The sequence below is a fragment of the Oculina patagonica genome, chromosome 9 (genome assembly GCF_052425735.1).
Source record: "Oculina patagonica isolate OP01 chromosome 9, crgOcupat, whole genome shotgun sequence".
NCBI classification, from domain to species: Eukaryota; Metazoa; Cnidaria; class Anthozoa; order Scleractinia; family Oculinidae; genus Oculina; species Oculina patagonica.
The window spans coordinates 21,467,570-21,493,960 of NC_135766.1; the positions used below are offsets into that span (position 1 = coordinate 21,467,570).

The 26,391-nt window shown below is 38.5% G+C and overlaps 3 protein-coding genes across 5 annotated transcripts; 2 read left to right on the forward strand and 1 right to left on the reverse strand.

The window, feature by feature from the left end:
• Window positions 1-510: 510 nt before the first annotated feature.
• On the forward strand, window positions 511-8,836 carry LOC144666098 (cartilage intermediate layer protein 1-like). Of its 2 annotated transcripts, none has more exons than XM_078527447.1 (7): window positions 511-765; window positions 3,351-3,548; window positions 4,204-4,377; window positions 4,660-4,974; window positions 5,348-5,453; window positions 5,939-6,093; window positions 6,450-8,836. In XM_078527447.1, the coding sequence occupies exons 1-7, from the start codon at window positions 567-569 to the stop codon at window positions 8,513-8,515; spliced, it is 3,213 nt and encodes a 1,070-aa protein (XP_078383573.1). In that variant the 5' UTR covers window positions 511-566; the 3' UTR covers window positions 8,516-8,836. The 2 variants fall into 2 exon arrangements, with proteins under 2 accessions (XP_078383573.1, XP_078383574.1); XM_078527448.1 differs by lacking the exon at window positions 511-765 and adding an exon at window positions 1,780-1,841 and having other exon boundaries at window positions 6,450-8,835.
• Window positions 8,837-15,739: 6,903 nt separating this feature from the next.
• LOC144666186 (protein phosphatase Mn(2+)-dependent 1K-like) lies at window positions 15,740-19,392 on the reverse strand. The gene is made up of 3 exons (XM_078527549.1): window positions 18,935-19,392; window positions 17,373-18,873; window positions 15,740-16,424 (listed from the first exon to the last, which is right to left on the reverse strand). The coding sequence occupies exons 2-3, from the start codon at window positions 17,905-17,907 to the stop codon at window positions 15,841-15,843; spliced, it is 1,119 nt and encodes a 372-aa protein (XP_078383675.1). The 5' UTR covers window positions 17,908-18,873; window positions 18,935-19,392; the 3' UTR covers window positions 15,740-15,840.
• An 88-nt stretch (window positions 19,393-19,480) lies between these two features.
• Window positions 19,481-26,118, forward strand: LOC144665556 (uncharacterized). 2 transcript variants are annotated; one of them, XM_078526807.1, is made up of 4 exons: window positions 19,481-20,111; window positions 21,979-22,198; window positions 24,312-24,596; window positions 25,071-26,118. In XM_078526807.1, exons 1-4 carry the CDS (start codon window positions 19,965-19,967, stop codon window positions 25,214-25,216), a joined length of 798 nt encoding a protein of 265 aa, XP_078382933.1. In that variant the 5' UTR covers window positions 19,481-19,964; the 3' UTR covers window positions 25,217-26,118. The 2 variants fall into 2 exon arrangements, with proteins under 2 accessions (XP_078382933.1, XP_078382934.1); XM_078526808.1 differs by having other exon boundaries at window positions 19,981-20,116; window positions 21,983-22,198.
• The last annotated feature ends 273 nt before the right edge of the window (window positions 26,119-26,391 follow it).

A 26,391-nucleotide genomic window follows, 5' to 3' on the forward strand; every position in this document is an offset into this window, starting at 1 on the left:
TATTTTTTAGTTTGTTGTTTTCGATTCTTGTTTCATAATAACCTCTCCGAGTTTAGTGGCTTATACTGAACCACTTGGATTATATATATCCTGGCGCCTGTGCTGCATATTGCGTAATCTCGTCTTTTAATAAACAGTCCTGACTGCCGCCGAAGACCAGATTTCAACAACAACACCTTAGAAAGCTTTTTTATAAGGTATTTCCATAACATTACATGGCATTACCTATGCTGTATTTAAGAAAATACAAAATCATCAGAAATGTTATTATTTAACCAACGAAGTTTTTATGTCTAAGGGACATTGCTTGAAAAACAAAAACAGCCGTTGATCGACATACAGCATGAACAATGTTGTTTATAAAAAGGAACAAATTTTCTGCATTAATATCGTATCCATTAAAAATATTATATCTGTCTGTTATTTCATGAAGAATCTTAAACGTATGAAATTCTACCTTATTGACCATGCATTAACATGCATTTTGAATAAATGAAGGTCGTGTTCAATAGGAATCCAAGCACCATCTTTCTTTCTACCGCACGGCAAGACGTCCTCGGGTCCGAATGGCGCTTGCCTCGGAAGAAAGAAATGCAAAGCGGTTCAAGGGAAACAAGTACGTGGTAAATGTTACACCTTCCTCCGGGCCTAATCTGCGATGTTTAGTGTTCATCCTGGCTGCTGTTGCTCTGGTAACTTTAGCAGGCGTCCTTGCCATATTACTTCCAATTTACATGAAGGGCAATGGAGTGGATAAAAGTAATGGTTAGTCATTATTGTTTTGCCAAATAATAATAATAATAATAATTTTAAAATAATAATAATAATAATAATAATAATAAAATAAAAAAAAAAAAAAAAAAAATAAATTTTAATATATTTATTCTAAGTAATAATAATTTGTTTTAATTATTTTTAGTGAATCGTTGTACATAAGTAATAAAGTTTATAATATTTAAAAGAATAAATAATAATAATTATAATAATAATAATAATAATAATAATAATAATAATAATAAATAAACAAACTTTATAAGAAGAGCTAATTGGGGACACAGAAATAAAACTGAAAAAGAAATTATACATATTTTTTTAAAAAAAGTTCCGTAACAAAGAAATATAACATATGCACAATTAGGAATAAAGTGAAAAATAAGAACTACTATAGGGGCTTCGGCTGGTATTATCGGTATTACCTTGCACGGTGTGCATTGAGTATTTGGTAATTTCCATCGCTCCCGACCCTTTTGATTTACGGTACCGGTATCTGTAAACAGTTCCGATTTTATTATTGCCCACCCTTTTTTTTTTCTCTTTGTGAACAATAATCAGCTTTTCGTGAAGACAAAATAAAGGTGGAAAGTTTGTTATTGTAAATTTTTTAAGAATAGCAAAATTCATACGCTGTTGTTTTCTGTCTTGATTTCAGGGAGAGACATTAGTGAAGTGTCTTATTTTGTATAAGGGCTTGTGAATGCATGATGTGTACTTGTAACAAATTAAAAGTAATTTGCAGTAAAAATGATTTAAAAGCTCGTTACCAGCTCGTTTTTATTTAGCGTTCTGAACCTTTTAATCCCCTTTTAATGATCTTTTGAAACTGAATCTCTGGAAAAAGCAAGAGTCACCAAAATACCTTACGAACCAATGTTTTTTTGGGAGTGAGTTCCTAGTAATACTATATATAGAAGTTGTGCAAATTAATGGCTTGGTTGGGGTTACGTTTCTCCTAGAGAATTTATCAGAGCTAGAGCGACAAATAGATGATGATTCTCTCACCAAAAGCAGCTCTAGATCAACCGTTATTGGTCTTTCGACAAGTCAACAACACCATTCATTAGGTTGGTTTAAATCATAACACTGATAAATGGAATTTAAAAACGAAAGTTTGCTTCCTAAGACGACAATATTCCGTATAATAATCACCTCGAAAGCTGTCACCCGTTATCCCCAATTTAATAGTGGCAGTGCCAAGACCTTGCTAGAAAATCTTATATGGGACCTTTGTCGTTCATGTGTTCCAACTGTACCAATACCGAAAATGAATGGCATTTGAAGTTGAAAAGCATGATTAAATACGTCAATGTAAATACAATGCCCTGGTTCCCCAAAAAGCAATACTCAATGTCAGAAGGGAGGCCTTAAAATTGAGTAGAACAAATTCCTCTAAAACAACATTTGAGGGAAAATGAAGCACTCCCAGTCACATCTTACTGAGATAGGTTACCCAGAAAGCCTATAGTCCAAAGAACTATTGGGGAAGTTAATTTTTAAAACAGAAAGCAGGCCCTCCAACCAAAACCTAAAGATGGCGGCTGTTTCGACATCATGATGTAATTGTCACGTGATGTGACGTCATCATCCCATGTGACAATATCAAAAGATAAATTTTTGGACATACTATATATCCTCTACGTTTCATTGTGATTGCTTAAATATTCTGGAAGTTACGGGGGGGGGGGGGGGGAGGTCAGAAGCTGCCCCACTCGTTCTGGAAAGATCCAATAGGGGAGTGAAGGTGGCTCAAAATAGTTTCCTGACCTTTTCAGCGCATTGACTTTCATGAATCAATACTGCGACTCTCTTTGAGTTGACGCAACAATTATGTATGTAAAAAAATGTATGGTATCAAATAGATGCCCAATCATTGGTGAACAAGCTGTGATTATTCTTTTGTCATTATAAATTATAGTAACAGTATAACCTGTTAAAAACTAAGTGCCTATAGCTCAAAAACGAGTCCAGCGACCCACTTTTTATTATTGAGTTGTAATCAACAGGATAAGATGCAACTTTTTGCAAACTTTTAAAAAAATTCTCACATTGAGTTCAAAGCAACCTTAAATTTTCATAAATTTAAGGAAATTTAAGGTGCCTCTGAGCCCCATGTACAGATTTTGTTTAAACTTTGCCAAAAGATGCACTTTGTCTTGCTGATCAAAATTTTAATAATAAAAAAATAGGGGTCACCGAACTCGTTTTTAAGTTGTTAGCAGTTAAAGCTAAAATAAAGGTGCATTTACAAGGTTATACTGTTGCTATGGTAACCTATTGCGTCATAAAAATGATAACAACGTGTTCCCCAACCATTGGGAATTTGTTTGACACCATGATTGTAGCATCAACTAATAAAAACTGGTTATAATGACCCATCAAAATTTAAGTCTTGGAAAAGTGCTGGAACCTGTAGTGAGCCACCTTACTAAAACCATTGCTTAAGAAAATGTTCAAAATGTCTCCAGTAATATCATACAAAAGGGGTAGGTCTCTTAAGGATATACTCGTTAGATCGAAACTATGAAATGGCTGCGTTAGAGTCGTACAGACCTGTCAACTTATTTTCATCCCAGCAGCGACTACTTCTGGTCGAGAAACGATTTCATCAACAGTAAAGGCGGTGTTGTCTACAATGACTACAAGTCAGAATTTCAGCAAGGAATCAAGTGTGGATTCTTTCTCAAGTATGAGCAGCACTAATTTTGCGATCAGCACAGCATCAAAAGCTGCACCTGCCATGTCATCACTTATAAGTCTTGTACCTAACTCAGGTAGGAACTTACTCAGCATTTTGCAAAGGAAGGCAATTGTTTTCATTTGTGGGGGAAACCATATCTGTAACAAAGTTGGCGACCTGTTTTTTTTTCCTCATAATACTTTATCAGAATTCAATAGTTATAGTGCTTTGAATTCTGGACCGAGGGGTCCGTTCTCGACCGGAGCACCAATGCTAACATTGTGCTCTTGAGCATGACAACCTACTCTCACAAATTATGCCATGTTAACGATTAATTCTAATGCCTTGAAAACCATCTCTTGAAACTATTTTCGGTCCAAAAGCCTTGGTAGTCAATTTGCAAAATTTCCAATGTTTTAAATATCTGGCAGGACTTGGAGTGATTTCTTTTAAATGAGAGAAATTTTCATTCAGCAAATGCCGCCATGTTCACAGCCCTGGATGGCAAACGTGGCATGGCTTAGTAGCCAAACCTTGGGATGCCATATTTACCGCTTAGCGCGATGAATATTTTGTTTACTAATAAAAGATATAAGAACCCCACATAGCATACTTTGGAAACCTAGCTCTTAGACTATATTTTGCGCAACCAAGCAAGACGTCCTCATCTTTTTTTTAAAACTGACACCCTTTCAAACTTAAACACCCACAATCCTACAATGTGAAATTATTTCTGTATTTTCTTTCAGAAGCCAAATGGACTCGATGGAGTACTTGGAGTGATTGCACCAAAACATGCGGTACGGGAGCACGAGCTCGCACGAGGATATGCGTTGCCACAAATCAGAGAGCAGTATTCGCACCAATTACTTGTGCTGGGAAACCTATACAGAACAAGACATGTGCAGAATGGGACTGTCCAGGTTTGAGAGAATTTCATATGCCTCATTTTCGTTCCTATTTTTGTCAAGTTTATTGAGTAGAAGGTGATATGGGCCCCTGGGAGCTTCCCGAAGTGGATTACTTATGGCTAGACACAACGCAAAATACGACACGACACGACACGACACGACACGACACGACGAGACCACTGGCAGTCTAGGTAGGACAAGGCACTTCCTCTGTGCACAAACAAGAAATATAATAAATCAAATAATGTTACGTGTTACCTGCGATTGCAAACGCTGAAAGGTTTTTTTTCTCAGATTGCAACAGAATATGCGCCAAAGGAACGTTGAATGATGAATGCAACGCTTGTACATGCGATGATCACATGCTTACCGGTAGAATTCTTGGTGAGACTAATGTTCCATTGTCAGAAGCCAACATTTCACTGGCGGAGACACCATACAGAGTTTTAACTCAAACAAACATCAGCGGCTTTTTCACCGCTTTCAATGTTTGCGCAGACGCCCAACAGGAGCTGTTCATAACCAAAACGGGTTTTGTTCCGACCAAAAAGAACGCCACTGTGTTGACGCCCACGACTGCTAATGTTGTTGCCATGCTGGAAATTGCTGGTAAGCTAAATTAATGGACGCATTCCTTTGGGGAGATCCAGATCAGGATCAATGATCCAAGATCGGATCATGGTGCATCGAAGTAACCGATGGATCCTTGTCTAGAGTGGGTGGGGTTTATCGGTTTCGTTGATACACCATGATCTGAGTGAGCTTGAAACAATGATCGTGACACAGATCATCCTGAAGGAACGCACCAAACGTCTACAAGAGGTATAAGTTATTAGGAAATAAAAGTGCCAATGCCGTTGGGATGTTATTCTTCCAAGTTTGGTTTCCGTACTTAAAAAATACCAAGTGACAAAAAAAATAATTGTAATTATTTAGTTAAAACTTACCGAGGAATAATGTACCTTTTGATGACCTTTTTCAGTTCCTCCATTTGTAACAGTCCACCCAGAAAGTAAGATGAGGATGCCTGGACAGAGTGTTACATTTTGTTGTGATGGAAAAGGAAATCCTCCACCAGAGATTGAATGGTACTAAAGGCATTATTACATTTGGGTCACTAAAGAAGATTTAATTTATGGAAAGAAAGACATTTTGATCAGTGTTTTTGAGACTAGTCATCTGATACCATATATACGAACACTTTTCTGTGCCAGTGGTGTCCGTATTAATTAAATATATATCCATTGTATATAATATGTAGACTTTGCCTTTGGGTCCTTCCGAACAAGCTACGTTTGGGCTCAATGGTATCTATTCACCAAAAAGCAAATTACTCCAAATATTTTGACGCGAAAGTAAAATTTCTTCCTGTGAAAATATAAAACTTGTTTTCCCTTAAGCACCGTTTTACTTCGTAGTAAGGCACCAGAAATAGAGAAAAAGCTTATTATGTTATTTTAATTGTTTATCAAAGTGATGAACGGAAGAACACGATGCCACTTTAAACCCTGAGAAAACGTTTCGGAAGCCTTAGTCTAAAGTTTAATGCAAAAATTGTACATTCATCCTTTAGGTTCAAGGAGAATAACATCATTGATAAAGACCTGTACAATTACAACAACACTCTTGAAATCACTGCTGCGAGTGGCCTTAATGGAACTTACCGCTGTAGAGTAGTAAACGACTTTGGATCAGAATTCTCCAAAACAGCTGTCTTAAAGATAGTTGGTATGTATAAATCTTTCTTCTTCTAAGGCCTTCGTTGTACGTCTCCTCTTTAAAGAATGTTAAACAAATAATTTTTTCGAAGCAAAGAGTCGTAAAGAGTGGTCCATGTCTGTAAGGATTGTCGGCAAGGCAATCGCCTTTTTTTTAAGTTTTTAAAAAGAAGACAGGACGTGTTTCATCGATCGATGCAGAAACGTGTATACCTTTTCGGCAGACATCTTCCATTTTTTACATTACAAGGTGAAATTATGATAAATGTTAACTTTAATTGTTGCCTTCGGGCCTTCCAATACCATGCACTAATTTTTCTAATTTACCTTCATTTCTGTGTAACAAGATTTCTTCGTTGTTTCCAGAGGAAGGCATAGATTCCTGTTCTCCAACACCCAATTCCAAGAACCTTACTCTTCCCGATGGCTGTGTTACAAGTGCCACGAACAGCAGCATTGTAGACGTTGGCGAGTGTCAGCCTGTCGCCTGCTTGAGAAACGACTCCACCTTTAACTCTTCGTGTCAGGATCCAACTTCCTGTTGTGGACCACGTGATTTCACAAATGTTTTGGTTGATTGTGGTGGTATCATGTCGTTTAACATTTCTACAGTAACACACTGTTCTTGTGGCGAATGTACTGAAAAGGGTGCAGTCATACAAGGCATCGTTGTAGGGGGTCCAGAAGAAGAACCCATGAGATATGGAGATGTGATTTATGGTGGTGAAGTTGTTTCTTTCACAGATGGAAAAGGAACATTTTCCCTCACATTTCCAGGAAAGGTGACGAGAGCAATAGTCACTTTCAGGGATTCCTTTTATGAAGAGTTTGAAGAAAGGAACAAGATATTCGCAATAAAAGAGGGAAGCAGAGACTTTTACAAGATAAAACTAAAGAGAATACCACCTCCAATCGTGTTTAATGCTTCAGAGCCTTTGGACATCCCTTTGGGAAGTGATCCAAGTATGGACAGTTTTGCTGATCTTGAACTCCAAGAAGAATCATTCCTTACAGAGGACGGTTCTGTTTTTCATGGGAATGCTAAAGCTACGATCAGTGTTACTGATCCTCGTAACCTTTCAGACATCCTTACTGCTCCTGGAGATTTTACCACAACAGATGAAGATGGAGAGGCAGAAATCTTGGAAACTTATGGTATGGTAAACCTAAAATTTGAAGATGACAATAGAAAACAGTTAGCTCTGTCTAAACCAATGAAGGTGTACCTGGATCCTGAGAAACTAAATTTAACTGTTCAAAATACTAGTGACGCTCCTATTAAACTTTATTGGCTGGACAAGAAAACGGAACGTTGGCGTGAGGTTGGTGACTTCCAGCTTGGGGATGGAAGTAAACGAAGAAGGAAACGGTCCAATAGAGTCTTCTTCGTTGGAACAGTGACTCCGGCAATAGCACTGAAACGACTCAATTTTGATCAACCGGCCACACAAGTTGCCGTCAGAATAACAACAGACCCATATCCCCGTACTTCTGGGACTGCAGGCGTTGTAGTGAGAGTTATTCGACCGGAGGGTACAGTCTACAGGGGTTACTTTGAAGAAACTACAACAACCGGTTTAGTTTGTATTCCAATATGGCGTGATAAAACATGTCATATTCAAGCTGAAACCAATGGCAAATACATGATGCCAACGAAAATGGGTGATCTTCCAGTAAACATCAAAGCTCAGATAGGGGAGGAAGGCGATGGCGCCACAGGTGGTGCATCAATTCAATGGATTGAATTTGAGAGTATTCTTGATGAAAACAGCGCTGAAGCCTCGCCAGTGTACCACCATTCAGATTATGGGGTGTGTCAATCTTCCGGCACTCGTTCAGTAGGTTCTCAGTTTACCTTTCAAGAGCCGCCAAATGGACCTGCAGATTTCTCCATTTTAACTGTTATTAACAGGGTTTTTTGGGTTCGGTTAGGCTGCTACCTTAAAATCAAGGTGAACGACAAAAATGTAATATTTGCTGCAGAGAGTTACAAAGAGGATGACTTCACCGAAACAGGAAAGATTGGTCGGCACATCCGAATGTCAAGAACTGTTACTGCAGGAGGAAGTAATATTGTGTGCCTTCAGTTAAGCTGCCCCACAAACAGCGCGTACACATATGTCAAGATCGCACCACTGACCAAAAAATGCACTCTGAAGGGGGTCCGTGGTGATTTGTCAAGGGTACAGTATCCAAATCGGTGTCCTTCTGAATTTACTAGACCCGTTTGCCCAGCCCAACCACCCGCTATCCAGGGTCAAGAGAAGTGGCTGTGGATACCAAAGAATCGCGCCTCCCAGAGTACTTACGGGACGTTTAATGGTGGGTCAAGCGGTGAGGCCAGATGCCTTCTCGGCAATCAAGCTTATCCGGGAACAACGACTAACACCGTAACTGGTGATGGTTATGCTCTGGAATATGACTGCATTTAAACATAACTTTTGTGCGTGTTCGATTATTTCTTTCACTTTTTATATAATTTTCTATTATTTACTCAATTAATTAATTAATTAATTCCGCACTTTAATTGAAGGTATTATACGCAAGTTGTCCAGCTGGTAGCAATAAATTTTCCATCATTCTACGGGATGTCTTTCAAAGTCCACCAAGAACAAGAGATTTTTTTCGGGATCTTTGGGATTTCTTTTGAAGACACCGTGAGCTATAATATCGGCTAACTTTTCAAAATCGTCGTTTGAATTTTGTAAACTGAATTTAAAAAAATGGTTTGGGGAAGTAATTAAGCCAGCGAGCAGGCTTCCTAATGGAGTGCAGAGCGAGCCGAGCGCAGTCTGGATAGCAAAAATGCGCTCGTCTTTCCGATTTTTTTCCCCCGCCGCCGGGGGGGGGGGGGGGGGGGGGCTCGCACCGTTCGCCGATTATTTTTTTCTTCCTTTGCCCCACTAGGAAGCGACCCTGTTTGAATACTAAGGCGAATTTGACATGCAAATTCTTGGAGAACAGACAAAGACATTATTCCAGATATTTTTTTAATAAATGTTTTATTAAAAATATGATTTATTTTGCTGGTACCTCATTTTCCAAATGAGATCAACTTTGTTTTTAAATGGCTAGAAACTGAAAAATTCAAGGTGGGAATTTTATAAAAACTGTGTAGCATCCGTTACAATAGATGTGGTTATCAGCTGAAACTAGCTATTGACTGGGAAAAACACTGTCTTTACTAACTCGTGTCAGTATACTTTAAGTTTACTATTTTTAGCGAATACTAATTTTAGCGAATTTTTCTGAGTAAGATTTAGCGACTATGAAATTTAGCGATTTTCCGAAAATTAAAAAAAAACTTAAAATATTTTGCTAAGATGGAAACAAATGTTCAGCAATAGAACAAAGTCACTTGAATCTAAACGAACATTATTGTTAGAACAAAGTGAATTGCAAAGAAAATGGGTCCTCGTCAGGGAAATCATCCATGATGACGGCGATTCCGGCTCTCTCCAACCTTTCTTAATAAGTGTTGCCCGACCTTCTGACGTTGTCATATAGTTGAACAGGGCCACCATATTTAATTTTGCATTCCTCTGGTGGGCGGGGGGTATCAATTTAATGCGTATTAAATTTGACCGAGACAAAGTTTAGCGAGTACTTAAGTTAGCGATTTTGGCCCAACTCGCTAAAATTACTATAAAATTAGAAGCCGCTAACAATAGTAACTTTAAGGTATAGTCGAAACTCGAACTCGCAGATAGATGTCATTTATCACTTCCTTTCAAGCCTCTACGTTGTCTAACCAGGTCTAACCAACTTACAGCTAGCCAAGGTGCTTATTATATAGCTCCACAAGTCTTCAAATAGGTATTAATTTTATTAACAACATGTACGCACCTATTTTAATCAAATGCATTTCTGTTGAGCACACGCTACTTGATTAGACAGGATGGTAACGGTCTTCAAAAGGAAGCTAAGTAATAATTTCACTTATATAGCGTATTGTTTTCCAACGCAATGTAACGTATGACTTGTAACAGGCACGTTTTAAATCACTGTAAACTGTCATGGCCGTCACACTGACGATGACGGATGTACCGTCGAAGCATGTTTGTGAAAATTAAAAAAGTCGTATTATTTTTGAAAACTTATATAACTCATGTTGTTGATGTAAATATTTTTAGGTACCGTAATGATTCGATTTAGCGCCCGGGGCGCTTATTTACTTTTAGGGTGTTTATTCGAGACAGGGCGCTTTTTCGGGACAGCGCGCTTATTTAATTATTTGCGAAACAACCAAATGTTCAAAACAAAACTTTAATATATATTAAAATGACTAAAAATAGCATAAACTGTAACAGTAACAAATTGTTGAAAGTTCAGTTACTTTTTCAAGAATTGTTCATTTTTGCGGTAAACATATACATGTACGGTACGGTGAATGTTAACGAGATTATCTTTTCGACGTCGACGACTTCAGTAGGGGCAGTTAGCCACAATAGGAGCGCCTTTTAGAAAAGAGGTGCGTATAAGAATGGGGCCGCTAATAAGAATGGGGGCGCTTATTGGAATAGGGGCGCTTATTAACAAAAACACATTCGAAGGTGGGGCGCTTATTCGAATGGGGGCGCTTATTGGAAGGAGGCCGCTAAATCGAATCATTACGGTACTTATACCATTTTTAATGGGACAACGAACTGTCTTCTTTGGGAAATTATAAAGATGGTTATTATAAGATCTCGAAGGCATTCTCAAGTTTGCCAGTCAGAGGAATTTTTTTACGAAACCATGTGCTGTCCAATGTAGGACTGATGCTCAATAGGCAGTATTACGTTAGTAATATAATTGTTCCATACAGTATTACTTTTAACTATCGTAAGCAATTGCAAATTGTAGTATTGTAGAGGGTCCTGAAAGGGGCGGGCGGGGGGGGGGGGGGGGGATAAATCCCATTTTCCCAGCCCAAATTTAGCCCAAATCCCATTTCCCATCGCTGGCCCAGCCTATTGTTTTCCAAATTTTCAAAATCCAACTCCCAATTCTCTTATTTCTCTGTCTGTCATTCCCATTCCCAGTGACCAAATCCCATTCCCAGTGACCCAAATCTCATTTTCTCATCGAAAATTTCCCAGTTTCCATTTTACCCCTTAAGGCCCCTCATTGAAGAATTGCACATTGAAAGGCATTTCTTGCAGATTGCAAGACCATATTGTGTATGAGGAATCGCCCAAAGCGTCGTAAGAGGGTCGAAAGTGATTCGCGTTTGCTTTGGTTTTGCACTACGCTTACTGATTCCCGGCGTATCACATCGAACAAAACCGAACGAATTTTCATCAAACTCAATCCAACGATTAAATTCGATGTTGTTCTGTCATCGAACGAAATCGGACAACAATTTTTTTGTGAGTTCGATTTCCAAACCAAATCGAACGAAATCGAAATTAAGCGTTCGATTTAGTTCGACTAAGTTCGGAAATCGAACTTGTAGTTAAAATTTAAAATAAACTAAGAGCTTGCCATTGGAAATGGCAAAATTTGATTCAAGTTGCAGCTGTTAATTTACAAAACTCTTTCCAGTGGTAACAACCCGGGTAACAAATGGCCGGCAAATGATGAGATGCTCTGAATCTCGCGGGTCTAAATATTAATATGGAAATATCATTATATTGTGATACGACGTAAGCCGCTCACTTAGGTATCGTTCAGCGACAGAACTAAATCGAACCTCATCGGACTTTATCGAACGTTCGATTTGGTTCGATTTGCATTTATCGATTTTCGTTCGATTAGGTTCGCTCGAGTTCGAAAACCGAACGTTCGAGGTGATACGCCGGGAGTGATTGGCTCAAAAACTCAAGCCACCAGCTTTCTCAGCCAATCAGAAGTAAAACCAAAACCAATTGTGATTCGCTCGCGCACGTTTTCCCACGATTTGTGCATGCTACATGAATTTGCTTCGAGTTTTTATTGGTTCACAGGATCACGGTCTGTGTCCTTTGTGACTGGTCAGAGTAAAAACCTTGGTTTTGGTTTTACGACAATCAAACTGATCTAAGATTCTACAAAGAAAGCGTCACTGTTAAAACGTTTATGTATATTACAGTTTTCAAGTTAAATTTTTTAATCATAAATAAAATTGAATTTTTGTAACGTGGCCTGTATCTGCTTTATAGTGAACGAGGTGAAGCGCATGATGGGATGTATAACCATGCAAGAACACTGTCTGCCCTCAGCAAAAAGATGTTTGAAAACAGAAGGAATTACAGACTTAGGCCCCGTCCACACTGACCCCAGGGTCTGGAAGGGGGGGCTGATCCCCCATTCCCACTCCTTTTTTACGAAATTCCCGCATCCCCAAATTCTTTAATGGCTTTTCCCGAATCCCGTTTTTTTTTCTCCCAAAAAATACATCGGAGGAGATTAATTTCTGCAAAAGCTAATAAATGTGAGTTGAAGATTAGCGCTTTCGTTTGAAATTTGAACTTACGTGTGCAAAAAAAGAAATACAATTTCAAACCTCAGTTTGATGAAAGAGCACGATTGAAGTTTACAGGAACAGTTTCTACCGAGTCTTATCTGAAACAGACTCCACGTGATCGCCCGGTTGATTCGCGTTTGCTGCTTGAACGTCCGACTTCCTGAATTCCCGACGGAGAGGCTAAAATAAATCCCGTGCGTTTTCCCGAATCCCGCACTGTATTTTGGTCAAATCCCGGATCCCGAAAATACCCTTTCAGACCCTGTGACTCGGGTAAATTTGAAAACGGAGAAATTTAAAAACGCCGGGTAAAATGTTTTCCGTTCACATTAACCCGGGTAAATTTGAAAACGATACCCACTTTGGAGAGCGTTTTTGAAAGCTCCGTTTTCCGTGACCAAAAACGCCGTTTCAGGTGTGGACGGTTGGCCTATCCGTGTAAAGAAAAGCGTTTTCAAATTTACCCGGGTCAGTGTGGACGGCCCAGGGCCTTAAGCTGAAACTTTTTATCGAGTTTTACATTTCATTGACTCCGGGTGTCGTTCAAATTATTTCCTTTGCTTCCCCTCCCACCACCCACTTACAGGTAGCCTGCGTAGCTGGGGGTATTGTTGGGTTTTAAAGCGCGCACAAGCAAGCGGCGAAGCCGCGACAACGAGCGCCGCAGCCGCGAGTGGCTTCGGGAAGAGGAGTATTTCAACTCCTCCTCCCCAAGCCACTCGCGGCTGCGCCGCTTGCTTGTGCGCGCTTTAAAACCCAACAATACCGCCAGCTACGCAGGCTACTTACAGGAGAAAGGTGCCAGGAAGGGGGTAAGGCTCATTAAGAAATAGAACGTGAACAAGGGAGAAGGGGTCGGTATAAAACCTGGCCAAGTCGTTCGAAAGGGCTTTAACATTAACACACCATTAAAAGTTGATGGTTTTGTCAAGTATGAAGGGGTTTCCATTGCTAATGATTTGTGGAGTTTGAGATTGGATTGTATTTGCAGAAATGCAATAACGATTATACCCTGCAAGCAGAGTTCCCTTCGATCTTCCCAACTTATCTTGGAAAGACCTTAGCAACTCTGCTCACAGGTTGCAGCGAGTAGAGCTGTTTGCCTTTTGGGGGGCCGGGTTCTTTGAAACAATGTCAGATCAACACTGACAGCATAAGAAAGCCAGTGAATAAAGAAAAGAAAGAGAAAATTGTGAAAATGGCAAACCAAAATTTATACGGAGATTCATGTAATATCTCTGATAGGTTGTCGGCCAGTTTAAAGTTTTGTTCCCTCAGCAACTACCAATGAATCAGACACTACACGTTTTTTTATGAAGCTACATTTATGTCATTAATATGAGATCTGGGGGGTCTATTAAAGAGGTCAAAAAGTGTGAGTGTTTCACTCTTGCTAACAGTTCCCACTCATGAAAACACGTGAGTTTCACTTAGCTTTCTGAACAATTATTCTTGTTTATTGACAAATTCAGAAAAAAATGAATAATCCATACACCAGATAAATAACTTACATGTACAAAGCACACTCCAGCAGCTTTTAAAGCTGTCCACATACAATAAATTTAAGAATGAAGACATAAGCGTCGACATAGGCTAGTACAATATCAACATCAAAGCCATGCTCATAGCATTTTGCAACAATATAAAAATACAGCACATTTATGATAAATCTATTCTAGAATGAAATTTAAAGTAGAGAAATTAGTCTCATACTTAAAGATGATTTCCAGTCCGTACTGCGCAATCTCCGCCTGCAATGTTTGTGAGTCTCACAAACAGAAGAATGTTTACTAGCAAAAATAAAAATTCCGGGACAAAACTTACCTTTTTCTTCATTATTAACGCCAGATATCCTTGCAAAACAATAATAACGAGTAAAAGAAGCTCGACGGTATTTCAAACGGACGTTTTAGCTCATCGTGAATTCTTGAACGAAACGATCCGTAATGGCGAACTAAAAAACTTCATGTACGCTATCACCGAAGTGTAACGTTTTAACGAATTCAAAACAAAAATGAAAACAAACCCTGAGTCTGCGCAGTACGGACTGGAAATCATCTTTAATGTATATATTTAATAGCTGAGAAATATCTATCACTAAAGGTAATAGTTATAACCCAAAATCTTTCTCCAATGAGGAGTTAATTGGTTGCCTTTACATACAATTTCCATTCTCTACAATATGACAATGGGTCTTTAAAGAGCTTCAATTTTGAATAAGAATTTTGTACAGATTAAATAGTTTTGGAGTTCCGTGTTTCTCCATGCTCATTAAGACATTACCGGTACTTTAATTTATTATAGCCACATGCAACAAAAATTGCAACCTTTGAATTCAAGTTAAAATAATTCACTAGGTCACAGCATGTACACATACATGGCTGTCAGTCAATGTTGACATTAGTACTATTTCATTTAACAGAAAAGCATTTAACAGAAAAGCTGCACAGAAAGGCCATCAAAATAGGTTACTTACACCCAATGCTGAGGGTAAACAAAATTTTAAATATTCTACTTCATAAGTAAGAAATTGGTCACTGCCATGCCAGCTTTCAACCAGTTTATGTCAGTGTGTTACTCCCAAAATCAAAATCAAATTCTCCTAACTGTTCATCATACATTTTCATTAAGTAAGTTTGGGAGAATTTAACCTTTAGTCAGAATGTTTATTTTTCGGCTGACACAATCTTAAATTCATTTTTATTACAGATGGAAACTGAATTATAATTGAAAAATAATAAAAAAAATATCTGTCACATACACCTGTATAAATTCCGCCTTATGTACTGTGCACGGCGTCAATAATTTTTTTTTTTTTTTTTAAAAATTGTACGCTGCTACTGCATAGGAAATTTAATAATAATATTGTTATCCACCTAGTTTACCAGGTCATAATTTGGTTTACCTTTGCCCTTATTAAAATGTTCTCTTACAAGTCTTGTGCACTTTCACTTCAAACTCTTATAAAGTCTTAGACTCAAGTTAAGACTTTTGGCGGGTATTGGGGGGAAGAAGGGGAAGGAAATGGCGGGGGGGGGGCAAAAGGGCCCAAGGAAAAAAAAGGTAAGGCAGCAAAAACTGCAAGTAGCATTGGATTTTTTCATTTGACCAATGAGAAAATGTATGGTAACTTGTAATGCATGTGTACATGTAGATTGTGATGAAAAATCCCTTAAAGGGTGTCGATGTGCCAGTACCAAATCTCACAACAATTTAAAAGATTAAAAGAAAGGAGGATAATAAGTAAGAATTTTTAATTAGAGCTTAGAACTGAAAGGCCTTCAAAGATAAGTTAAAGCTACATTCTACAATTTAGTTACAAAAGGATTTTTACACATAATTAATTCTCACATGCTTTAACAAGTTGCGTTCCTTTGATACCTGTTGTCTGTAATTTTTGGCCCATAATCTCAGGGGGATTACTACCGCTGTGATATTGTCCTCCGAGCCATACTCAATCGCACAGCTTGTTAGGATATTTGCGGCATGCTCGGCATCAGGGCAAGACCTGACAACGTCTGTTATTTCCTTGTCCGACATGACATGTGACACACCATCAGTGTGTAGCACAATGAAAGAATCTGTTTTATGGTTCAGTTTTAGTTGCTGTATTTCAGGAATGGCAATGACTCCATAGGGCTTTAGATGAAAGTCACCAATTGAGCGTGTCATTGCGAGTCTGCCATTAACTTTTGGAGAATTTAATCCCCAATCAATCCAGCCGTTGAATAAATTAATTCTCTGGTGTTCCTCGTCTCTTGTCGGGTGGTGAGCATCTGCTAGCGAAACAGCTTCACCCAGTCTGCATAGAACTGCCCCACTGTCACCGACGCTTGCCACTGTAAGGTCAGTACCATCTCGCAAGAGAGCGACAGTTGCAGTAGTACCACTGTGAAGAACATTTTCCTTTTGCCCTATAAGAAAAATTATCATTATATCAAATGACTTTTAAAGGAGCTACAATATAAGGATTTCGCGGATTTTTGGTCTAAACTGTTCCGAAATTAGTGTTAGGCAACTTAACCCATGAAAAGCATTATCTTTGAACATAAAAAGGAAGACATAGCCTTAATTTACGGATAGAAAATCAAGCTGCGGCTATAAATATCGATTTTTTTTAAAGAGACGTGCGGAAACAACTTGAAAAGTTAGCTTTATTTGTTTTTCAAGTTGCAGTCCATTTTCATCTGTGGCCAAAGACCCTTAACAGTTTAGTGCTCTAATTTTGCAATTTTTTATAACAATGAACTATAACTTTTTAGGCTAGGTTTCCTGTGACACAAATATAATTTTTTAATTTTTTTTCATTGTAATTTATATTAATTTTTCCCTTGAAGTTTTTCATTGACTGTCAGCATGCTAGCAAAATTTGTGTATACTTCACCTCCATAAAATAACAAAAACATAACGAAATAGATACTGAATGGTAAGCTTATAAAATACATTCGTAGATTGAAATTATTATTTGTGTTGGAGTAATTCATTCACAAAATATTCTGGTTTAGAGCAAAATATTGAGCACGGATGAATTTCATTGACAATACGAGTCGTGAAAAAATTGGAATGTGTTACTAGTTGAAATACAAAGTCCGAAGTTCACACACGTGAAAGTACGGAACTTTCCGAGTAACGGGACAAAAGCTATTCAACTCACAACTGCAGTACAGTAAGAGGAAACTTTAAGGGTTGCAAATTGACGCTAAGTTAAAAACTCAACCAGACAATCACTGATGTGTAAAATGCTTCCAGCGTAAAGCTTTTAACAGTGTTTCAGCTTCACTGAATAGACGCTAGTGTTGCATCATTTTACCGCCGATAAACAGTGAATAAGTTAATTTGTTTCTGATCACGGTATAGCTTACCTCTCTCCATAAGCCAGGTACAATAGTCTTCCAAATCGCTGTTACATTTTGCAAAAGCGTCGACTAATACACTTTCAATGTTTTTATCACTGCTGTAGAAATGCATGACACATTCGTGTAGATGTTCGCTCACGAAATCCACGGCAACCGACCCGCCATGACCGTCAAACACGGCGTAGTAGTGTAAGTCTGGAAATAGTTCTATTAATTTAAAACTGTCTTCATTCGCCTGTCGATGCCCTATGGCGGTACTTTTTCCAACAGTGTCCACTGAAACGCTGTGAAGGAAGGATTTCGGCTCGGCGTCGTGCCAAGCGCCAAAATCGTCGAATGGATTAGACACAACATCCTCTCCGCCGCCATCACTCCAAAGACGAATAGTTGATATTTCGCTGTTTGTGACGGCTTCGCTCGAGAAATAACGCGCACATCTGGTCAGAACTGCGGCAAATTGAAGCCCAGTTCTTTTTTGAACAATTTTAGACAGAGAACGCGCTCCGATATGGGCAAAACCCGCAATTCCTCGGCAAAACATAGATCAAACTTTGCCGTGTATCGAAGCGAAGTAAATATTGTTATGCAGATGACGAAAGGCTATTCGATTTATGTAGAAAATGCTATTCAAACACGGTTCGTGATTGGCTCATTTTCGCTTCCATTATAAAACAATTTGTGATTGGATCATTTTGGAGACAGCGCCCCCGTCGCGCCTTCATGGCTAAGTGCACGATGCACGTGGCACGAGAGGTTTTCGTGCGGCTTCTCTCGCACTGCAGCTGCAGTTTGTTTACATGTCTACATTGGCCAAAAATTGTATAACGTCTTTGCAAAAAACGGTTTTTTTTACTCAGTTTTGCAACGATTGTAGTAAAAGAAAATGTTGCGAGACACTGTTCTAAGTTATCAAGTGCTAACTCAACTTGGCAGACAAGTTGCACATAGTTTTTTCGTGGCTAGACATGGTTGCTTAATATCATCCTGTAGGTCTTAAATTTGACGGAAAGAACATTTTCGACTGCACATTTTGACATCAGGAAAAGTAAAACAATGCTGGTAACCGGTCAAAAAAATGCCCCAAAGACAAACTGTACCCTTCGCGCAGAAAATAATTGATTCATGTAAGAAAACAGCCGTCCCGCAAGAAAAAGACATAAATAAATAATAAAAGAAATAACGTGCCGCACCGAAGGTTTATTCAAGGAAGCTTATTCCACGTAAAAATCCCTGAAGCGTTTTGTGAAGGGTCACGGTGGTTTTGTCTTACGGGAGTCATAATGCGAAAGCTGAACAAATTTTTATATATCAAAATCGTGTGAAATGGGGACTATTTTTTTCAGCCTAATTTTTTTTTCAAAAAAGAAAAAATCACTTTTATATGTCGGTGTTGTTTACAATTTATCTAATTTACTAACCACAGTTCCGGAAATTCCGGTTGGGATGTACATGTAAATGAAGCACGACTTTTTGTTTCATTCCACTGGAAGATTTCAAGGCCTACTGCCTTGAAAACTTTGTGCTCGTTTCAGCCGTTTTCCTTCGTCGCCCCCTGCCCGGGCGGGAACGTTGCAAATGGAAATTCTTGTTTGATTTACTGTTTTGCATCTTTTTTGTACCAGTTCTGGGCCTCTCTGCACACCGAACCTTCTCTGTCCCCGAACGGACATTCTCAATCGAATTTTCCGGAATTTTATTGTAAATGGTAAACAACTATAGAAAAATAAAGTTAAATTCTAAAGTCCGGACCGATTTTTTTGACGGGTCCATACCCATTTTCTCTGTCGTGTAAACGCGCCTTATCATGTAACATAAGCCGACGTGGCAAATTTTGAAAAGCTTTCAGTCAGACGAAGGCACGCTCGAAACGCCAGCTTTAAAAATTCGCTTCCGGCGGTTTATTTACCGTTATCAACTTTCAGTGATAATAAACTGGCTGTATAAAACAGCTTTACAATATAGTTCAAATCTACGAGTACCCACAACTAGTGTTAACGTGTAAAGAACAAAATAACGGAGCAAAGTAGGAGAAGAAAGGAGAGAAAGAAAAGAGGGGGGGGGGGGGAAGAGGGGGAGGGACAGGAGGGTAAATCTCCCTAGGCCTCCTCCCTACTTTTTGTGCCAATTTCTCCTTCCTCCCCACTTTTTGAGTTAAACTTTTTCCCTCCTCCCTAATTTTTTTGGCCATTTCTCCCTCCTCCCTATTCTGTTCCTCCCCCTCTCTGTAGGGTCGCAGTCGCTCCGATTGATGATGTTCCTTTGTTCCCACAAAATTTTCCTTGTGATCCCGTGATTCCTAAAAGGATTATTTCTTTGATTTTGGTGTTCCCTGTTCCCTAAAATATGTTGTTATTCCCGTGTTCCCAGTATATTCCTTTCCATGTTGTTCCCCGAAACCCCCAGTTTAATATGCAGCGTTGGGATACACAACAATGCTAAATACATGAAGTAGTTATTTTTCGTTCTGCGTATGCATAACCTCAGTACAGCGGTTTCATGCCGTAACCGTGGTTACAAGTCGGTGAAACTTGGAAATACCGTGAAGGGCGCCTCTGTTGAGTAGAATATTGGTGAAATTTCTTACTTTAACTTTGGAAAATGGACTCCGAATATCTCAAAAAGCACGTGGGAAATGCTCTTGCTTCTGGTCTGGCTGAAATAGCTGAGAAAAGGCCCGTTGACCCTATCGAATATCTCGCACACTGGCTAAGAAAATACGTTGAGAATGAGGAGTTCGCAAAAAAGGTAAACTTAAAAGTAATTTGTTTTTACACTCTGTTTAAACTGTCTTCCGTTGCTTTCTTGTTAACTATATCTATGAGATAGCAAAGAGAGCAAGTAGAGAGTCTAAGCTTCAAATTTGAAGCATTAAACGACTGATCAAGGTGTACATGTAAGTATATGAGAAAAATCAAACATGGCAACATTCTGTCAAAGTCCTATTAGACACAAATTTGCAGTAAGCAGAGTACATGATTGGTACAGTAAAGTTTGTTAGATAGCATCTATAGACTGCCGAACAGGCACTCACAGTAACTACAGTAAAGCAGAAATGTATTTATTCAATCACAGAAGCTAAGTACAGAAACTGTAGTCTTTTGTGTTGTTACATTGGCTGTTCCGAGGTTGCGCAGGGAACTGGGGCCTGTTTCAAATTTTAAGTAATCGATAATCTGACACCTCCACATGAAAGATCACGGAGAGATTGGTCATTTGACCAAGTTTGATGCTTTCAGGATGAGCAGAAACAAAGTTATAGACCTTGAAACATGCTTAAAAATCCATACAAGCATCTCTAATTGTAAGCCAGCGTCCCCAATTTGCCCATTTTAAAGAGCATCACAAAAATCAAAAATAAATTTAAGTTTTTATATGGTTTTGAGGGAAGCTGTCTCAAAATAAGAGACAGTTGTATGGATTTTTAACCATGTTTCAAGGCCCATAACTTCATCTCCGTTCATCCTAAAAGCGCCAAACTTGGTCAAATAACCAATCTCACCGGGTTCTTTCATGTGGCGGTGTCAGATTATCGATTGCTTAAAATCAAAAACTCGCCCCAGTTCCCTGCGCAACCTCGGAACGGCCAGTAGGGGTGTCTGACATTTGCAGAGTGCAGAGTGCAGACTGCAGACTAAGAGAATGTGTTGTGTATCCTTTACCATTATTGAAAGCTAACCGTAAACAGGCTCACCGAAGTTCTATTTAGGCTAACCAGAGTGAATAGTAGGGTAACAAGAGTGTGTAGTAGGCTAACCCGTGTGAAAAGTTCTGTGCACTCAGGTTAGCCTACTACACACTCCGGTTAGCTTACTATACACTCCAGTTAGCCCGTTTACAGTTAGCTTTTAATAATGGTAAAGAGGGGTGTCGAATGGTAAATGGGAGACTTTGCGAGACGGCGCGACTGATACATCTTTTCTGGGAGCCAGAGACCTTTTAAGCCTTGCAAAATATCTTACTTTTTAACATTGTCAAGCGCCCTTGAACGTATGGAAAGGGCGCTATACAAATGATTATTATTATTATTATTATTAAAAGAAGTCGAGACTCCGAGAAGGCGTCAAAGAAAAATTCGAGAGGTCGATACCCCTGAAATTTGGCTAAAATTTTGCGAGACACGCATTTTTTGAAGGACCATTCACCACCCCTGTAAAGGTAACACAATATGATTTGTAGAGCAGCAGCTAATATCTTTCTTGTTTTTTTTTTTCTTTTTACAATGTGACTTAACTCCAACCAAGTTCTCCCAACAATATTTTGTGCAAAATGATTAATGAAAACCTCGGACGTTAAAAATAGATTACTACCAAATTATCAATCTAAGCAAGCTGCACACAAGAAAATAAATTTATGAACCTTTTTATCATTTTGAAACTCAAACACTATTGGTCAATTTAAAAAAAAAAATGCTTGGGTGGTCTTGGTTGGAGTAGCTGCACTGTATAAAACCCTCAATTTAAAAGATAAATAAATAAATGGGAATTTGCAGTTGCATTTCCTCAAAGTGGCTCTTCATCCAGAGACAGAGTAAAGTGTCAGTAGATGAAACAAATTATAGATAATTTAATATTTTAGCTAACTGCTAATTCTAACATTTTGACATTTTTTGTAGAAACTGGAAGAACAAGCAGCTCTTGAAAAAGAAAGACAGGAAGCTGCTGAAGAGCTGATAAAAGAACAGAAAAGACGAGAGGAAGCTGAGGCTATTGCCCGACAGGAAGCTTTTGAGAAGGCAGCCCAAGAGGAAGTGGTAATTGATCAAACACCGAGGCCGATACCACCTGAAGTGACTGGCGCTTTAGCTCCTGTTGCCGAGGGAGATGAGGTTGAAGGTGAGTTACAATTGAAATGTTGTAAAAGGCTGGGAATATTATTTTTTATAAGCAACCTGGGGTCGCTGTGTTGTACATGTGTTCTTGGGCAAGACACTTTACTCTCATAGTGCTTCTCTCCACCCAGGGGTGTAAATGGGTACCGGTGACAATAATGCTGGGGGGGGGAGAGTACCCTGCGATGGACTAGCGTTCCATTCAGGGGGGAGAAGAAATAAATATTCCTAGCCACCTACATGTAATGCTATTAAAACGGAGATAAGCTCCGGCAGTATGGGCCACTTGCCTTTTGAATGTTTCCGCTACCACCAAGTTTGAAAGTTGTCCTGAGCCACTGGAAAATTATGTTGCACGTTAAGGATACCTTAAAAAATTATATCTTCTAAAATTTGGTGGTGCCTGTTTAAAGTGTTTGGTGACACATTCAATAGCTTTGCATATCACCAATTTAACAGGGTCACAAATAAGCTTGAGTGTGCTGCACATATACAATGTACCAATGACTTCATTTATACCCGAAAAGTGCCAAAGGTCTAAACTTGAAAAAGTTTAAATTTCATTCTCCAAAATATTATTTAACTAACAATAGCTCAACTTGAAAATTCCAAATATCATAGTTATTTGAATTGTCATATTCTAGGATTTTATAACTAATTGTCACAAAAGACCTAATAGTAATAGCTTATTACTAAGACATTTTGTTTCATTTAACATGCAGCGGCTCAAGGAAAGCCAAACCCGCCAAATACTGACTAGTTCAGATGCATGCTTCATGTAAATTCCACCAAGATGACATCATCATTGTTGAAAAGCCTTTGAATTCATTAATTAATTCGCATTTAGATTGTAACTGTTTGATAATTTTTCTGTAGTCTAAACTCAAGTTAAAAGAAAGTTACAAAGAGATGTAATATTTAAGAAATTACAGTTTAAATAATGTTTGTCTTATTAACTTATTTTCAATTAACTTTCAACAAGTTTCTATAGCTACAATTGTGCTATGTAAAATATTACAATAATTTAATTATTTCCTTACAAAGTTTATGTTTGATTTATACCTTTCCATAATTCTTTGTTGAAGATAGATTGAGAATATTACAGATTCACATTTATTATCAAAGAAAGATATTAATATTAAATAAATAAATTTAAAACAAATAATTATTGTATTCAGAGAGCATATTGGATAAAGTTTATTTCAAATTTGGACAGAAGACTTATTGTATTTGAATCAGAAAGCAATAATTAATATATTTCAGGTTATCGTTATTTCACTGCAAATTTAAGTTTTACTTAAACTTGTTTGTAACTTGTTTGAGTATTGAATAAAAAAAACTGATTCCAAGTGGCCTATGGCTTGTAACATGGATATAATTGTTTTTTTAGTGTATTTGTTGTAGCCAAACAAGTCTGGCATAAACAGCTGTATTATTACTTTGCTCTTTCTTGTCAGCTGCCATAATGTCTCTTTCTTTCTTTTTCTCCTCTCCTTGTTTCTTTAACGGCCTTTTCATTTTCAAATGCTGTGTATATACGTGTAAAGTTCTATTAACCCTCTGGACAGTGTTTTTTTTTTCTTACGAAAAGGAGCAGGGGGGGGGAAGCTTACTGAATAGCTACATGTATAAGACACAGTAGTGCAGTGGGCATGTCACTACCTCAAAGTCACTGTTTTCCTGATTGTAATATGTGTTGTTTTCCTATCATAGGAGCCAGGAGGGGGGAGGACACTAAAAAAAATTGAAAATTGATGTGGGGGGGGGGGGGGTCTTTAAAGAAGTTGAACTTCAAGAGGGCTTTAATATTGAAGATTGGGGTTTAAAATGAAGAGAGGAGGAGGGGCTTGTAGTTTAGGTTGTAGTGGCATTTTGGAAATATACAAAGAAGACATTTTTGTCACCTCTGTATATATATATATACATGTACTAGAAATTGAAAAGACTGTCCTTTAAATATAAATAATGCAACCTCGCTCTCCCCTGCCTGGGAAGTAGTAAGCATAACTTAGAGGAAGCTGTATTTAATAGCTGATACCTACTCCACCCTCCCCTCCCTCCTTGAGCTGGTCAGGACATGAGGTTAAATTTTTCACTGTTGTAATTAAACCAAACAGATCAAGATAACAAGGCAGAGGAAGGAGAGAAACCCAGCGAAGAGACTGCACCAGTAGGTGAGGGCGAGGGTGCTGCCGAAAAAGTAAGCGAAGAGGCAAAGCCCGAGGGTGAAGAAGAGAAGGTCAGCGAGGAGGGGAAGCCGGCCACGGAGGCAGAAGGTGAGGAGAAGCCTGCAGAAGGAGGAGCACAGGAGGAGGCAGCAGGGGAATCCGAGCAGGCAGGAGAAAAGGCGGAAGACGAAACAGCTGGGGACGAAAAACCAGAGGAACAGCAAGAAACGCAAGGTAAGTCTTGATACCTACAGGTATTCTAGGGACACTTCTTTAAAACATGAGCGTGCCAAATGATTTAGCCTCCCTAACTTGTCACGCAATCTTTGAGGGTGGATTAAAGCAAAGATTGCGTTACGGGCGATATTTACATTCGCGTCGAGACTCTGCGAAGATAGCTTAATTTAGTGTCTTAGCTCTTAATCTAAGAAAAGACTGGCAGGTCGTACAGGAATCCAAAGCTCCGAAAGTGAAAATATTGATTATTCAGGGATTGGATAGTGTGTGAAAAGTGTGCGAATGCAGAGAATTTTTGTTGTTGTTGTTTTTGGCAATAATCCGTCCACGTTGACTTCGCTTCGTTTATTTCTAAGACCAGTTTCTGTCTCAGAATCAGTTGCATGTAATATAATATGACAGCAGAAAAGTAGCATTGCTAAACTCGAGCTCAATGTATCCATCTTTGTCCTTCTCTGTCTTTCTCTCTAGCGCCCGAATCAGTCCCTGAACAACCAAAAGAAGAAAGTGAAGTTACAACAGAGGCCGAACAACAACAACAAGAACCATCACCAGCTGCCCCTGAACAATCTGATCCTACACCTCAAACGCAAGAGCCCGAAGCACCTCAAGAATAGGGATGTTCTGCTTTTCTTAATTTATTTTATTTTTTAAACCGACATCATACAGTTGTTGTATATATTCATTCCTACGTCACGCTAAGTTTGCAGTCGTTACAATCGGTCACGCAATCGTGCAAGGAGCGTTGTGTGACGAGCTTCACGTTCCTTGATGAACGTCGAAAGTTATGTGGAAGTTGCATGACACTCATGTATTTCCCATGTGTGTTGAAAAAACGGTTAGATCAGATGTTTAAAACACCAAAAATGGTTCAATGGAGACGTTATATTTGCTCGTGCTGTATTGCTCATGCAAGAGGAACTTTACAATATTTGAAGTTTTAGAATATCTAGCTTTTTAACACGTCAGCATAAAAGAGGTTTTAGTAAGGTGAGGGTAAAGAGGATCTTGGCTGTATTTTATCATTTCGTGTTAGCGTTTTATTCTCTGTTGTTACTCTTCTTGCAATGGCTTCCCAAAAAATTCAAGAAATACAAGAAGGTCTGTTTATAGGGTTTAAACTAGTTAGATTATAACTGTTTTTAGCTTGTTATTGAATAGATAATACATAAAATTTGAATAGTCCCCGATATGTCTTAGAATACGACGTGATTTTCGTTGTCTTGACAATCCTGTAGTTAGAATAGCAATAGAAAATATCAAAGCCGTAAACATGTAGGTTGTCAGTGGTTGATAAGTATTTATTGTACATAACTATGTTGTTTGCCGTGGGAAAGCACTCGACAGATCTTATGTGGAGTGTTTGAGATAACGAGTCTGATCTGCATTGCGTTTTTCATACCAATAGAAGCAAAGTTTGTTCATGTTCGTTTACCAGCATTATAAAACAGAAAAAGCGCAGGACTCTCAATGAGGCTACTTCATTACGTTAACGTACACAATTTTATGAAGTGTTCCAGTAATTCTTTTTTATGAAGAAACAAATTGTAAGGTTTCTAAGAATAGATACTCTTATTTTATGAACGTGGGTCTTTTTTGTAATGCACTGTAAATATTTGTAGAAATAATGATGTATGGAATGAACTCTACAAAACAGATATTAACTAGAAGACATCAATTTCTTATCTTATCTTATCTTATCCTCATCGGGCCCATGAGGACTCTTGAGGCCGGAATTTCTTATCTATATTAAAACAACTCAAACTTTTGCGAAGTTTCAATGCAATTATCC